Raw genomic sequence first — 15,577 nt, 5'->3', positions numbered from 1 at the left:
AGAAGTGGCGCTGTGGCTCAAGTGGTAGAGCGCTAGCCTTGAGCTGAAGAGCTGAGGGACAGCACCCAGGCCCAGAGTTCAGGCCCCACGACCGGACCAAAAAAAAAGTCTGTGAGACTCCATTTGAATGGAGCAAAGTTTAATGTAATGGCATGCGCTAGCCATTGCAGCAACCATGGGAAGTCTAGGCAGAACACAGCCTAGGTGTGCACCCAGGCAGGAAGTGAGACCTTTTCTTAAAAATAACCAGTGAAGGGGCTGGGAAGGTGGCTCAGTGGTAGAGTGCTTGCCTTGCATGCATGAGGCCCTGGGTTCAATTCCTCAGCACCACATAAGCTGTAAAAAAAAGCCGGAAGTGGAGCTGTGGCTCAAGTGGTAGAGTGCTAGGCTTGAGCTGAAGAGCTGAGGGACAGCACCCAGGCCCAGAGCTCAGGCCCCACGACCGGACCCAAAAATAAAAAATAAAAAGTTAAAAAAGAAACAAAAACAAAAAAGGATGTTTTTATCTTTATCACCAAAAAGGATCAAAATTGAGGTGGTATGTGAAATTCAGAGACAGAACACTTGCCTAGCATGTACAATGGTCATGTGTTTATTATCCCCACCACTGCAGAAAGAAGATCAAACATTTATAAATGAGATATCATGTTTCTCAAAGGTTTAAACAGTAATGCTATCTAAATAAATTCAATGTAGACTGATCCTATTAATATAGGATTTCAGTTTGGAAAATGTTGAGTTGAGAGGAAATCAATCACATGCCACTGGTAATAAAATTGGGTGTGTCTACAGGAAAAAATGTTAAATGCCATCAAGTATTGGCAAGGATGTAAAGAGACTGCCTCAACACATTCATTTGTCCCACTGGAAGAAGGCTAAATTGTATAGCCATTATGAAGAGCAATTGTCAGTGTCTGCCACTCCATTCCTACACCAACATCTGTTCACATACATACCAAGGAGCCATCCACAATAGCATCTGTGGACACACTGGTTATAATAATGAGAAACTGAGCCAGGAACCAGTGGCTCAAGCCTATAATACTAACTGATATCTGAGAATCAAGGTTTGAAGCCAACCAGGGCAGACAAATCTGGGAGACTCTTTTCTCTAACCAGAAAAAAAGAGCTAGAAGTGGTAGTGTGGTGCAAGTGGATAAAGCACCAACTATGAGCAGAAAAAACTGAGTAAGAGGCCTATACTTCAAGCCCCCATCTGAGCAAAATCAACCCAATCAATAAGAAAAACTGGAAACTAGAAACTAAGGTATAGTTCACATAGATTTTTTTAAGTACCATAGCTAGAACTCAGGGTCTTGCAATTGTTAGGCAGGTGCTATTACCACTGAGCCTGCATCCTACTGGAAAATATCTCTATATTAATAATACCATTAGGAAGTACTATAATTTTTAATATTTTTATTATCTTTAAGTACCTGTACAAAAGAAAGTGCCATTCAACAAAGCAATTCTGTGCCTAGATCACTGTCACCCCTTTCAACATTCTCATCCACCGTTCCCAACACACCTCATTCTTCTTAATTTTTTAGGTATTGAATTCCTTTTGCCATTTATGCATACAATGCATCTTTTTTAGACTAGGGTCTCTGAACCCATGCCTTCATGCTTGTTAGACTGACACTTTAGCAGTTAAGCCACCCCATCAGCCCTGCTTCTTGCTGGTTATTTTGGAGAACGTATCTATTGAACTTCCCTGTCCAGGATGACTACAAACTGCCTGGGTTGGCTTAAATGGCCATCTTCAGATCTCAATCTCTGAGTAGCTGAGATTACAGGCATGAGCCACTGGCACCCAGCAGCTATGACTTGTTTAGAGAGAAAAATTAATGCAAGTAAATATTGTTTTCAAAAGCTAACAAGCAGTTAAACTGTATTTTCCAAATCTGCAGATAGGATTTATTAACCTTACAGCTGAAAAGAAAAACAAAAACCAAAAACATATGTCCTGAAGAGAAATTCAAGGAACAAAATGAAACTACAATTAAGAAGCCACTCAGGAGCCAGGCACTGGTGGACCACTCCTGTAATCCTAGCTATTCAGGAGGCCGAGATCTGAGGATCGCAGTTCAAAGCCAGCCTGGGCAGGAAAGTTCGTGAGACTCTTATCTCCAATTAATCACCAGAAAATAGAATTGGCGCTGTGGTTCAAGTGGTAGAATGCTTGCCTTAAGCTGAAGAGCTCAGGGGCAGCACCCAGACCCAAAGTTCAAGCCCCCCCAAAATAAAAAGAAGCCACTCAGGGCTGGGAATGTGGCTTAGTGGTAGAGTACTTGCCAAGCATGCATGAAACCCTGGGTTCAATTCCTGAGTACCACAAACACAGAAAAAGCCAGAAGTGGCACTATTGTTCACGTAGTAGACTGCTAGCCTTGACCAAAAAAGAAGCTCAGGGACAGTTCCCAGGCTCTGAGTTCAAGCCCCAAGACTGGCCATAAAAAAAGCCACTCAGTAAAGCAAACCCTCAAAAGTTGAAAGCTCAATTCAATTACTGAAAGTTTGGAGGGTTCAGTTCAAGGGATAAATTAACTCTCCAACCCTGGCCTCAGACTATAATGAAGAAGGCTAGATGCCCTTGACCCCAGGCTTACCAGATTTTTGACCTGATGCTGGGTGCTAGCCTTGAAAGCTACAGTTGGCAGCTCATTGCGAAGGTAATCCAGCCACTTCTCCACAACTTCCTTGGGAACCAGATCTGGGAAAGACAAGAACAGATGGGACTATATAAGGAGGACATCATTTCCATGGCTCATTCCAGAAATTCACTCACTCATACCCAAGGCTATTCTTACCTCTTGGCAATAGTTATTCCACTGGCCCTGTCAGTCTCGGTCCAGTCTTCAGGTTTGAGCTACATGGTACAGTCTGCTCTATGAGACCAGCTGACCTTTCCTACTGAGGGTATATTCCCTCAAGGAAAATGCACAAACTATTTGGTCCTAGATATCAGCCTTCCAAGTCAGGATTTCAGAGACCTCCCAAAGATTGCATTTCCCATCCTTTCTCTGGATCTACGCTTGGTCACATGTCAAGAATAAACTACAATGGAACTAGAGATTATTATGTTAAATGCAGTAAGACAGACTGAGAAAGGCAAATATCAAAGCTCTCTCCATGAATGATAGGTATGTAAAACAAATTGTTTGGGATTAGGTACAAGCCGAAAGGGGGAAGGATCAAAGGAGAGGATATGGGGGAGATAAACATGATTGAAGTATTTTACACACAAGTGTGAAAACTGAACAATGAAACCTACTGGACTTGTTTTAAGGAGGACGGAGAGAATATAGGAAAAGTACATTTGATTGAGGTACACTATGCCCTTACATGCAAATATCACAGTGAAATTCCTTTGTAAACAACATATATTAATCAAAAATATGAAAAAAGCACAAGTATAAAGCAGGTTCTGATGGTTTACATCTGTAATCCTCACTACTAAGGAACTGAAATCTGAGAATGGAGGCTAAAAGCCAGGCCAAAGAAGAAAAGTCCATAGAGTCTTATCTCTAACTGATCACTTAAAAAAAAGAAAACCTGTAGGCTAGGAATGTGGCTTAATGGTAGAGTGCTTTCCTAGCATGCATGAAGCCTTGGTTCCATTCACCAGTACCACATAAACAGAAATAGCCACAAGTGGTGCTGTGGTTCAAGTGGTAGAGTATTAGCCTTGAGCAAAAAGCAGCTCAGGGACAGTGCCCAGGCCCTGAATTCAAGCCCCAGGACTGGCAAAAAAATAGCAGGTGCCAGTGACTCACACTTGTAATCCTAGCTACTCAGGAGGCTGAGATCTGAGGATTGCGGTTCAAAGCCAGCCTGAGCAGGAAAGTCCATGAGACTCTTATCTCCAATTAACCACCAGAAAACTAGAAGTCGCTCTGTGGCTCAAGTGGTAGAGCACTAGCCTTGCTTGCACTAAAGAGCTGAGGCCCTATGACTGAACAAAAAAAAAAACCCAAAACCCAAAAACCTGAAGTGAAGCTGTGGCCTAAGTGGTAGAGCACTAGCCTTAAGCAAAAAAAGATAAAGGAGGGCACCCAGGCCATGAATTAAAGCCCCAGTACTGGCACAATAAAAAAGACCACACAAATAGTAAAATTAACACTTGGTCTGGAGCCTGAAAAATGATAGAACACTTACCTACAAAAGCAAGCCCCTAAATTCAAACCCCAGTACCTTAAAAAAAAAAGCCTAACATTCAGAGAGGTTAATAAATGTATCCAAAATCTTCCAGTTAATGATTTCTAGATATAGGACTTAAATCACTAATTCATTTCTGACATGGAAGCATATGTTTGATCACATGATGTTTGATCATTATAGGACTGTAATGGGCAATTATGTCAGTAGCAATGCATACTTTTCCATGCTAGAAATGAAAATTCAAGTCTTACAAAATGTCAAATTGCAACATCTTTCTAGGAATTACCATGTAGTCAATTGCCTTTGCATTCTAGTTTTCCTACCAAACCTAAAGACATTAATATACCTTTAAAGAAATGATATGTCAGGACAGTAATTCTCTTTACTGACTTTAATCATTTGACTTTCTCTCCTTTGATTTTAATCATTTCAATTTTCTAAATATTTGTTCATAAGAAAAACTTCTGATAAGGGTGACAACAAGGCACTGGCTATTTTGACAGTAATGTTACTCCGTGCAAACAACCAACACGCACCTTCCTATTTTATTCTCTTGGCACTTTTCATATGAGTTCTGTAAGTCTAAGTTAGCACCTGTATTTCCTTGAGAGGAGATCCAGTGGTACCATGACAGATCAGCAAACTCATCCTGAAAGCCAACTAACTCTACCTATTTTGTTTCACCTGGATCACAGGGTGAAAATTTTTTGGTGGTGCTGGTAAAGTTTGCTATATTTTTGTGAACTCATGTCTTATTTGAGCAATAAGTTTTGGACAAATGTTTGTTCATTTCATTATACTATCTAGACTGAATTTGAATGATTTTTGTGCCACTCCTAGGGCTTGAATTAGGGCGTGGCCACTGGCCCTAAACTTTTGTGCTCAAGGCTAGTGCTCTACCACTTGAGCCACAATGCCACTTCCAACTTTTTGGTGGTTAACTGATATGAATCTCCTGAGTTTGTCTTTCCAGGCTGACTTTGAATTGCAATCCTCAGATCTCAACCTCCTAAGTAGTTAGCATCACAGGCATGAGTCACTCTCATCCAGAGCTAAATTTAATTTACTCACACAAAATTGTATTGTGCATATTAACACATTTAACAAAAAAGCAAGGGAAGGGCTGGGAAGGTGGCTCAGTGGTAGAGCGCTTGCCTTGCAAGCATGAGGCCCTGGGTTCGATTCCTCAGCACCACGTAAGAAAAAAGAAAAAAGCCGGAAGTGGTGCTGTGGCTCAAGTGGTAGAGCGCTAGCCTTGAGCAGAAGAGCTGAGGGGCACCCAGGCCCAGAGTTCAGGCCCCACGACCGGAACCAAAAAAAAAAAAGCGAGGGAAGAGATAAGTCAGATATGTATTGCTGTAGTCTGTAAAATCCTAAGTCTTTAGGAGGCTGAGATCTGAGGATCAAGGTTCAAAGTCAACTCAAGCAGAAAAAATCCATGAGGTTCTTTTTTGGAGGGGCCAGTCCTGGGGCTTGAACTCAGGGCCTGGGCACTGTCACTGAGCTTTTTTTTTTTTTTTTTTCGCTCTACCACTTGAGCCACAGCGCCACTTCCGACTTTTTCTGCTTATGTAGTAAGGAATTGAACCCAGGGCCTCATGCATACAAGGCAAGCACTCTACCACTGAGCCACCTTCCTAGCACTCTAACACTTGAGCCACAGCGCCACTTCCTGCTTTTCTTTTTCTGTCTATGTGGTACAGGGGAATCAAACCCAGGGCATCATGCATGTGAGGCAAGCATGCTTACCACATTCCCAGCCTCTCCATGAGATTCTTATGACCAATTAATCATCAAAGAGCCAGAAGTGGAAGTATGACTCAAGTGATAAGAGCACAAGCCGTGAGCAAAAAAGCCAAGCAAAAGTGTGAGGGCCTGAATTCAAACCCTAGTACTAGCACCAAAAAAAAAAAGACAAGACATTTGGGTACTGATGGTTCATGCATCTAATCCTAGATAATTAGGAGCCTGAGATCTGAGAATCTCTGTTCAAAGCCAGCCCAGGCAGGAAAGTTCTGTGAGACGTCTATCTCCAATTAACTACCAAAAAGCTGGAAATAGAGCTGTGTTTCAGTGACAGAACATCAGCTTTGAGCAAAAAAGGCTTAGGAACAGTGCTCAGACCCAGAGTTCAAGCCCCAGGACTAACACAAAAATAAATAAATAAAGACAATCACAAGATCATCACAAGAATGGCTATCATTGATGAACTGCTTTGTGTACCAAGCACTTTATCATTAATTCAACAAACCTCTAAGGCTCAGACATTCATGGTTCATTTCATAGTTACAGAACTAGAAGCTCTTTGAAGTGACATGACTTGTCCAATAGCTCAAAGAGAATAGCAGAGGTGGACTGAGACCCAAACCTCAGTGACTCCTTCAAGCCCATATGCTTTTCTGCCCTAATTTTGGTCTCCAGTTTGGGGGAAGGGTATTCTTTTTGACTGTGCAATTGCAGAATGGCTCAAAATATCAAGAAAAGGAGCCCAAAAAGAAAATAGGTTTGAGCTCCCTCCTCCTTTTGTGCTACAATCTGTGTGTCTTCAGATTACATTCCTGCCTTTGAAAACTCAAACAAGAATTATTACTTTGTATAATTAGGACCCTCAAGTTGCTGGGCCTTACTATCTGGTCCAAGCTAGTCTTTCAAGAAGGTCTAATCTCTTCCTTAACTTACCCAATCCTGCCCCAACACCTACCAATCTTGTTCAAGACCAAGACAAGCTTCTTGTTGCCTTCTGCCCGCAGGACAGTCTCCTCCATTTGGAAACACCGGCAGCCTAATGGGTCTCTGGCATCCAGGACTTCCAGAATCACATCAGAGTATTCTACCACCTGCAGGCCAAAGAACAGGGGAGAGGCAGAAGATAGACTATGTAGCAAGCACTTGAGCCCATCTAAGAAAAGGTCATCAAGGGAAAAAGGTCAGTCAGGGGAAAAAAAAACAGAAAGGAAGAAGAAATGAAAATTGATTGGGCCAGGCACTGCTGGCTCAGGCCTACAATCTTAGCTACTCAGAAATTAAGAGCTGAGGATCACTGTTCAAAGCCAGCCAGGACAGAAAAGTCTGTGAGACTCTTAATTCCAATTAACCACCAAAAAGCCAGAAGTTGGGGCTGGGAATGTGGCTTAGTGGTAGAGTGCTTGCCTAGCATGCATAAAGCCCTGGGTTCAATTCCTCAGTACCACATAACATAAACAGAAAAAGCCACAAGTGGTACTGTGGCTCAAATGATAGAGTGCTAGCCTTGAGCAAAAAACAGCTCAGGAACAGTGCCCAGGCCCTGAGTTCAAGTCCCAGACCTGGCAAAGAAAAGCCAAAAGTGGAAGTATGGCTCAAGTGGCAGAGTGCCAGCCTTGAGCAGAAAAAGCTAAAGGACAGCACCCAGGCCTTGGATTCAAACCTAAGTGCTAGCACAGAAGAAAGAAAGAAAGAAAGAAAGAAAGAAAGAAAGAAAGAAAGAAAGAAAGAAAGAAAGACGGAGGGAGGGAGGGAGGGAGGGAGGGAGGGAGGGAGAAAGGAAAGAAGGAAGGAAGGAAGGAAGGAAGGAAGGAAGGAAGGAAGGAAGGAAGGAAGGAAGGAAGGACGGAAATAGATCAGTACCTTTTACTTTTCACAAAGGACCTTAAGGAATGGGTCCCTGTACCTTACGGAATTCCTTGTAATAAGCCTTTCGTGTTGCTTCATCATCCAGCTGAGGAAACATATTTAATTCCTGCAAAACTTCCTCCTAAAGGAGAAAAAAAGAGAAAGGAGAAAATGGGGGTGGGGTCAGGAGAGTGGGAACAGGAGGAGAGGGTAAAGGAGGGGAGGGGGGAGATGGAGCAAGAAGGAGAGAAAGGGGGAGGGAGAAGAGGAGAGCAGGGGTGAGGGAAAGTGAGAAGGAGAGGAAGGGGGAGAGGGTGAGGGGAAAGAGGAAGGGGGAGAGCAGGAAGAGAAAGGGAGAAGGAGAGGGAGAGAGAAAGATTAGAGAAACACAAAGTGAGCAAACCCTGGCTTTGAAAAGCACAGAAGGCTGGGAAAGCCATTAAGTCTCAGCCCACCTAAAAGTAATTTTGATGAACCAAAAATATTGAGAAGTAGAACAAGTGTAGACAGACACACATGGTTCTGGCATGTGCCAGTGTGTATGCATGTGCAGATTCGAGCATCAGCCAGAGGAGAGGCTGAGTGTGCCCAGGCCTATATGTAAGAGAGGGATGTGACAGAAGAGTTGTGAGAAAAACAATCTATGGCAAGCATGGGATGGGGGAGTCAAAATCTGTACTGGAATTCAGAGGAGCAAGCCTGAGCTGGCAGGTGCATATTCTATGTGTAAGACAAGAACAGATGCCAGCAGGCAGCAAGAAGGCCCAGAAGGAAGTTGAAACTCTCACACAGGCCTCTCTCTCAATCCCTTCATGCTCTCCTGCCCCCCTTCTCCCACCCACTTTCCAATTTTTGGGGTTCAAACGTGAGAAAAGCATTCTCCAGGAATGTGCTGTCATAGGTAAGACTCCCTCTCATCCTCCCTCCTCTGATCCCCGATTTCTTTCCTCTCTTCACTCATTCTCCCCCGCCTTCCCACACCAACCTTCCTTTTCCTTCAGTGGAACAGTAAACCCACACTATTCATTCCCACCCAGGGCCAAAGGCTGTTCTTACCTTGCGTTCAAACTCCTCCTGGCGTTTCAGGACATCCTGACAGTAGCTCTCCATGGTTCTGTGTCTCTGTTTCTCTTGCTCCCGGGCTGCTTGCTGCTTCTCCCTCATCTCCTCAACCTAACAAGTAAACATACTGTGACTATAGGTGACTGGGTCTGCAGCAGAAGGGATCCGTAACAGGTGGAAGAAACGGCATGGACAAAGCAAAGGTGGGAGGGGAGCAAGCAGGACAGTAGAAGATAGTATTTGAGAAGAAAAGGCCAGACAGATGAAGTGATGGAGAGTAGCAAAAAGGAAAAACTGTGTGTGTGTGTGTGTGTGTGTGCGCGCGCGCGCGTGTGCGTGCGTGTGTGTGTGTGTGTGTAAAGCTATTTGAGAGTTGGGCATTAGTGGCTCACACCTGTACTCTTAGCTACTCAGGAGACTGAGAGCTGAGGATCACAGTTCCAAGCCAGCCCAGGCAGGAAAGTCTGTGAGACTCTTATCTCCACTAAAATTACAAAAAAATAAGCTGGAAGTGGAGCTGAGGCTCAGGTGGTAGAATGTTAGTCCTGAGCAAAAGAAACTTAGGGACAGTGAGTTCAAGCCCCAGGATCAGCACCAAAAAGAAAAGTCAGAAGTAGAAGTGTGGCTCAAATTGTAAAGTCTGCTTTGAGCAAAAAAGCCAAGCAAAAAAATCCCTGAGTTCAAGCCACGGTACCAGCACAAAAAATAGGGGGTAGTATATAAAGCATGGAGAGAATGTATTTTAGGCAGAGGGAACTACTTAGTATCAGATGCATAAAAAGAGCCAAGGTCCTGGAATGTGCCATCATTCTGAAAGCAGAAAGAGGCAGGTGTAGTTGCGCACATTTGTAGTCCCAGTTACTCAGGAGGCTGAGTAAGAAGGATTCTTGGAGCCCAGAATTTAAGGCCTGACTGAACAACATAATGAGGCACTGCCTCAACAAATAAGCAAAAACAGGAAGAGGAAAGAACAGCAAAAGAGACTAGAAAAGGTTGGTAAAAGAGCATGAGACGATAAAGTTAAAAATTATGCCTCAAAGAAAGCATAATCCAATGCAATGAATGAGGAAGGGAGAGGAAATGTCCCAAAATGGAGACCCTTAAATCCAGTATCAAGGTGACACCCCTCACTTCAACCATTCACAAAGAGCCTCCAGTATCATAGCAACTCTGGCCTCTACTCTTCTAGCAAACACTTCTGCAGACCTGGCATTCAAACTAGCCTCCCCAGCTTCCAAGGTAAAAGGCTTACCCTCTTCTTCTTTAACTCAGCCTCCCGACTGGTGTGATCATTGCCATGAACAAGCTGGAAGGCTGAGGACCCTCTGGAGGTTGCTTTCTTCCCATTTTGCTTTGCAGGCTGGTTACCATGCAAGAGAAGAAAAGCAAGCAGAGCTGATAAACCTGTGGAAATCTCCCTAGAGCCAAAAGAGCAGGGATTAAAGCTGCCAGAGAAGTATAGTTGTGGGGGAAGAGGGGAAGGAAGGAGTGGACAAAAATGGCCCTGCTGTCTGTCCTAGGGAGAGAGAGGCCTGTTCTCCCCAGCCAAGTAGGACCTGACTAAAGAGTCCAGGAAAGGGTGGGGGGTACATGGAGGGGAAGGGCAGGATGCAAGGGTGGCTGAGAAAGCTTCAGAGAGACAGGAAATACTTTCTTAACACATAGATCCTGAAATGTCGTCTTTGGACACATTGGAAACTTGTTAGAAATAAAAATTACCAGGGCTGGGAAGGTGGCTCAGTGGTAGAGTGTTTGCCTTGCATGCATGGAGCCCTGGGTTCGATTTCTCAGCCCCACATAAGCAGAAAAAGCTGGAAGTGGTGCTGTGGCTCAAGTGGTAGAGCGCTAGCCTTGAGTTGAAGAGCTGAGGGACAGTGCCCAGACCCAGAGTTCACGCCCCATGACCAACCAAAAAAAAAAGAAAGAAAGAAAGAAAAAATAAAAATTATCGCTGTAGCTGAGCACTGGTGGCTCATGCCTGTAATCCTAGCTACTCAGGAGGCTGAAATCTGAGGATCACGGTTCAAAGCCTGGATTCCATCTCCAGCAAAGAAAATAAAAATAAGGATGATGATAATCCCTACCAGCTGGGTGCCAGTGGCCCATACCTGCAATCCTAGTTATTCAGGAGGCTGAAATATGAGGATCATGGCTCAAAGCCAGCCCAGGCAGGAAAGTTTATGAAACTCTTATCTCCAATTAACCAGCAGAAAGCCAGAAATGGAGCTGTGGTTCAAGTAGCAGAGCACCAGCCTTAAGTGAAAAAAAATCTAAGCGAAAGTTCTCAGACCCTGAGTTCAAGCCCCAGTACTAGAATAAAAAAAGTCCCTACCAAGTTAAATCAAGCACAAAGCAGTATGTGTATGTGTCTGGTACGAATTTAATACATGGGGCTGGGAAGGTGGCTCAGTGGTAGAGTGCTTGCCTTGCATCATGAGGCCCTGGGTTCGATTCCTCAGCACCACATAAGCAGAAAAATCTGGAAGTGGTGCTGTGGCTCAAGTGGTAGAGAACTAGCCTTGAGCTGAAGAGCTGAGGGACAGTGCCCAGGCCCAGAATTCAGGCACCATGACTGGCAAAAAAAAAAAATTAATACATGCTGCTGACTCTCTCCCCCCACAAAAAAAAGTCAGCTGTGTTCATTCTAATATGGTATTCTTCCCAGAGTCATAGCTGCTGGCCTGTCCCCCAGGAATAGGCATACATCACCTGAAGGTAGAGCCAACTTACCTTCTTACAGACTTTGGACCCTTTACCTGGCTTTTTATTTTCTGCAAAATAAAACAAAGAGTCATCATCTACCTATCCAATGTGTATTAACAACCTAATCAAGGTCAGGACACACCATGAGAACCTAGGATGCCTCAAACACCATGTCTGTCTGTATCAAACACAAGACAAGAGACACAAATGGAAGTACTTCATATTTATGTTTACAGAGTTATTCCAAAGCAAATGAAAACAATTCAGAAGAGAATTCTACAGAGTAGCCTGAATAAGTGCTTGGGTCTCCTGCTCTACCCTGAGCCCCAAATGTCTACTTACAGCATCTCAACAGTTTCAGGGCTAGAGATGAGGTAAGGGAGCTAGCAGCAACAGAAGGGTGATGTGCAAAATCCTAGGAAGCTAAACCTTGGGGATAAACCTCAGCTTGTGCAGAAAGAACTATCCCTTGAAGGAAGGGGTGGGTTGGGAGGGATGGGGGAGAATGATGAAAAGGGTGACACTGATTAAGATGGAGTATATTTATATACTACTTCATGGAATGGCAACTCCTTAGTACAAATACTTAGAGATATACATATATAAAATTATATTGATATATAATTATATCGATATAATTTCATATGTATAATTGTAGCTATACTGCCTATTATGTATTAATACATACCAGTATGTTAATATAGTGTATATAATTGTTACACACACACACACACACACACACACACACACGAAAGAACAATCCCTTGCTGTTGAACCTGTTTCAGTTTACTGCCTCCAACAGCATACGACCTACTCAGCTCAACTGCTGCCTCCCTCAGATGCCATCATGCCTTAACAAAGCCCAGGAACTTAAGAGGCCACTCCTGGCTTCAAAGTCCCATCTGTCATCCCCTTCACAGCTGGCCTCTGAGAAGAACAGTTTCCCTTAATTCTTCCCACCTTCAAGGGGCTAAATTCCTGGGGGGGTGGGTTATAGAAGCTCAGAATACACACAACAAATACAAGAGCAGTTTCGAATACACACATACACACACACACACACAAGGCAGGCTGCACAAACACATTGGGTAGCTCACACTGATGCTAAGTTAATATAGGAAACAGAACTTAAATATTGTGACAAATCCTTGAGGAAATTCAAGAAGATACTTCAACTGTGGAAGATTCCCCAAAAATTACAACTGTACTTTCAGGGATCATTTCTATAGTCTGTTACTACACAAGTTATTCTGAATGTGTACAGTATGGTCTGAGGAAATAAAAGACCCCAAAATTTATACTGAATAAAAGTGCAATAGATGTAGTAAAAAAAAAAAACCAGAAAAGAAAAAAAAACAGAACAGACACTGCTAAGTAAAATAATACACTAGAAGACCAAGATACTTAGAATAAAAAGCCAAAGAAATACAATTATGAATGAAAACATAACATTTAAACATGGAAAAGTTAATTATATCTAAACAACAAGAACTAAAGGTACAAAAAGTGGTGCTGTGGCTCAAGTCGTAGAGTGCTAGCAAAAAAGAAAAAAAACAGTACAAATGAGCCAGACACTAGTAGCTCATGCTTATAATCCTAGGTTCTCAGGAGGTGATCCAAGGATCCAAGTCAAAAGCCAGCCAAGGCAGAAAAGCCCATTCAATTCTCATCTCAAACTAATCATCAAAATGCTAGTAGTGGAGGTGTGGACCAGGTGGTAAAGCACCAACCTTGAGTGAAAAAGCCAATCAAGGGAATTTGAGGGCCAGGCACCGGTGGCTCACACCTGTAATCCTACTCAGGTGGCTGAGATCTGAGGATCGTGGTTCAAAACCAGCCCGGACAGGAAAGTCCGTGAAACTCTTATCTCCAATAAACCACCAGAAAACAGGAAGTGGCGCTGATCACTAGCCTTGAGCTGAAAAGCTGAGGGACAGTGCCCAGGCCCAGAGTTCAAGCCCCATGACCTCCAAAAAAAAAAGAGAGAGAATATGAGGCCCTGAGTTTAAGGCTCAATATCAGTAAAATAAAAAGGTACAAATGGAGAAGCAGTGATTTTGCTAAATGATAGGTCCTTTATATTAATGAAGACATAAATGAGGTTTCAGATAAGAAAGATAAAGATTAGCAACATTGGTCTGGGAACAATGCTCAGTGGCAGGCCATGTGACTAGTATGTGAGAGGTCTGAGGTTCAATGCACAGGACAGAGAGAGACAGAAAGAGAGAAAGACTGGATGCCAGTGGCTCTCATCTGTAATGCTACCTAGTCAGGAAGGTTAGTTGAAAGGACTAAGGTTCAAAGCAACCTTAGAGAAAAAAAGTCAAATTCACACCCTCTCTAGAGATCTGAACTCCATAGAAAAAGAAAAATTTTATTATAAGCTTCCATGGCAAGACCTTCCAACAAAAGAAAAGCAAACAGCCTTCTGAAAGACAAAAGAAAAATCATTACAAATTGAATCGCTTACCCCTTATACTTGGGATCAGAAATGTCTGATTTTAGCCGGGGGCTGGTGGCTCACACCTGTAGTCCTAGCTATCAAGAGGCTTAGATCTGAGGATCATGGTTGAAAGCCAGCCTGGGAACAAAAATCTGTGACTCTTAATCACAAGTAATAGAGCACCTACGTTTAGTGAAAAAATCAAGCAAGAGCACTAAGCCATGATTTCAAACCCCAGTATCAGCATTAAAAAAAAAAGTTCAGATTTGGATATTTTCACACTCTCGAATAGTCATATACACAGAATGAGATACCTTGAAGAGATGAATTTATGTTTCACACATACGCCTTATGTACATAAACTGAAGGTAATTTTATATAATATTCTCAGTAATTTTGTGCATGAGACCAAAGTTAAAAGTGTGGAATTTTCCATTTGTGGCACCATGCTGATACTTTAAGTTTCAAATTTTGGAGCATTGGGTTAGGGATGTTGAGCTTGTACAAAATTTCTAAGAAAAGGGAACATGTTGCACGTCAAATTCCCTAACTGACCAATAGATCATTTTTTTTGTCAGTTGTGGGACTTGAACTCTGGGCCTGGGTGCTGTCACTCAGCCCTTCAGCTCAAGGCTAGTATTCTACCACTTGAGCCACACTACCACTTCTGGTTTTCTGGTGGTTTATTGGAGATAAGAGTCTCACAGACTTTCCTTCTCAGCTCAATAGATCCCTCTTACATGAAAATAAAAGACATTTTCAAGTGTACAAAGATTACCACGTTTAGCTGGGCGCTGGTGGCCCACGTCTCTAATCCTAGCTACTCAGGAGACTGAGATCTGAGGATCTAGGTTCAAAGCCAGCCAGGTCAGTAAAGTCTGTGACACTCTTATCTCCAATTAACTATCAGAAAACCGGAAGTGATGCTGTAGCTCAAGTGGTAGAGCACTCACCTTGATCTGAAGAGCTGAGGGACTGCACCCAGGCCCAGAGTTCAAACTCCATGACTGACCAAAAACAACAATAATAAAGATTACCACCTTTGCTCCTTTCTGGTAATACTACAGAGAGGGAAAAAATAGGACTAAGGATGTTGCTCAGAGGTAGAGCATGTGATTAACATGCACAAGGGCCCAGCTTCAAACCCCAACACTAAAAAAAATAATGATAATCAAATGGCTCTAGTGGTATGGCTCAAGCGGTAGAATGTTTTCTTGAATAAAAAAGCCAAGTGAGAGCAAGAGCCCTGAGTTCAAGCCACAGTACCAGCACACACACACCAAAGATAACAAAGTAAAGGAAACAGTGATAGGCAATAAGTGTATTAAGGATGAATGAGGATGAATATGGTCAAAGTAGATTATTGCTTACTGAATTCAAATAAAATGAAACTTGTTTAAATTGTCTTAGGAAGGAAAAAGGAGATGGGGGAGAGATTTAGACTGATTGAAATATGCTATAAAAAAAGTGAGGAGGGGCTGGGAAGGTGGCTCAGTGGTAGAGCGCTTGCCTTGCATGCCTAAGGCCCTAGGTTCGATTCCTCAGCACCACATAAGCAAAAAAGAAAAAAGCCGGAAGTGGCGCTGTGGCTCAAGTGGTAGAGCGCTAGCCTTGAGC

The 15,577-nt window shown here is 43.0% G+C and overlaps 1 protein-coding gene across 1 annotated transcript in view; it reads right to left on the bottom strand.

Annotated features, from left to right (window-relative positions):
• Gnl3l (guanine nucleotide binding protein-like 3 (nucleolar)-like) overlaps positions 1–15,577 on the bottom strand; it is a 60,779-nt gene that overhangs the window by 30,875 nt on the left and 14,327 nt on the right. The window contains exons 3-8 of the mRNA XM_013035801.1: positions 11,545–11,585; positions 10,067–10,174; positions 8,809–8,925; positions 7,811–7,894; positions 6,863–6,998; positions 2,610–2,713 (exon numbers count right to left, since the gene is read on the bottom strand). Of these exons, the coding sequence (XP_012891255.1) occupies positions 2,610–2,713; positions 6,863–6,998; positions 7,811–7,894; positions 8,809–8,925; positions 10,067–10,174; positions 11,545–11,585 (590 nt within the window). The remainder of the gene's footprint in view (positions 1–2,609; positions 2,714–6,862; positions 6,999–7,810; positions 7,895–8,808; positions 8,926–10,066; positions 10,175–11,544; positions 11,586–15,577) is intronic.

The sequence above is a fragment of the Dipodomys ordii genome, unplaced genomic scaffold (assembly GCF_000151885.1).
Source record: "Dipodomys ordii isolate 6190 unplaced genomic scaffold, Dord_2.0 Scaffold221, whole genome shotgun sequence".
In the NCBI taxonomy this organism is placed as follows: domain Eukaryota; kingdom Metazoa; phylum Chordata; class Mammalia; order Rodentia; family Heteromyidae; genus Dipodomys; species Dipodomys ordii.
Note: the sequence above shows the minus strand (reverse complement) of the source record. Positions and strands in the feature narration are given on the sequence as shown.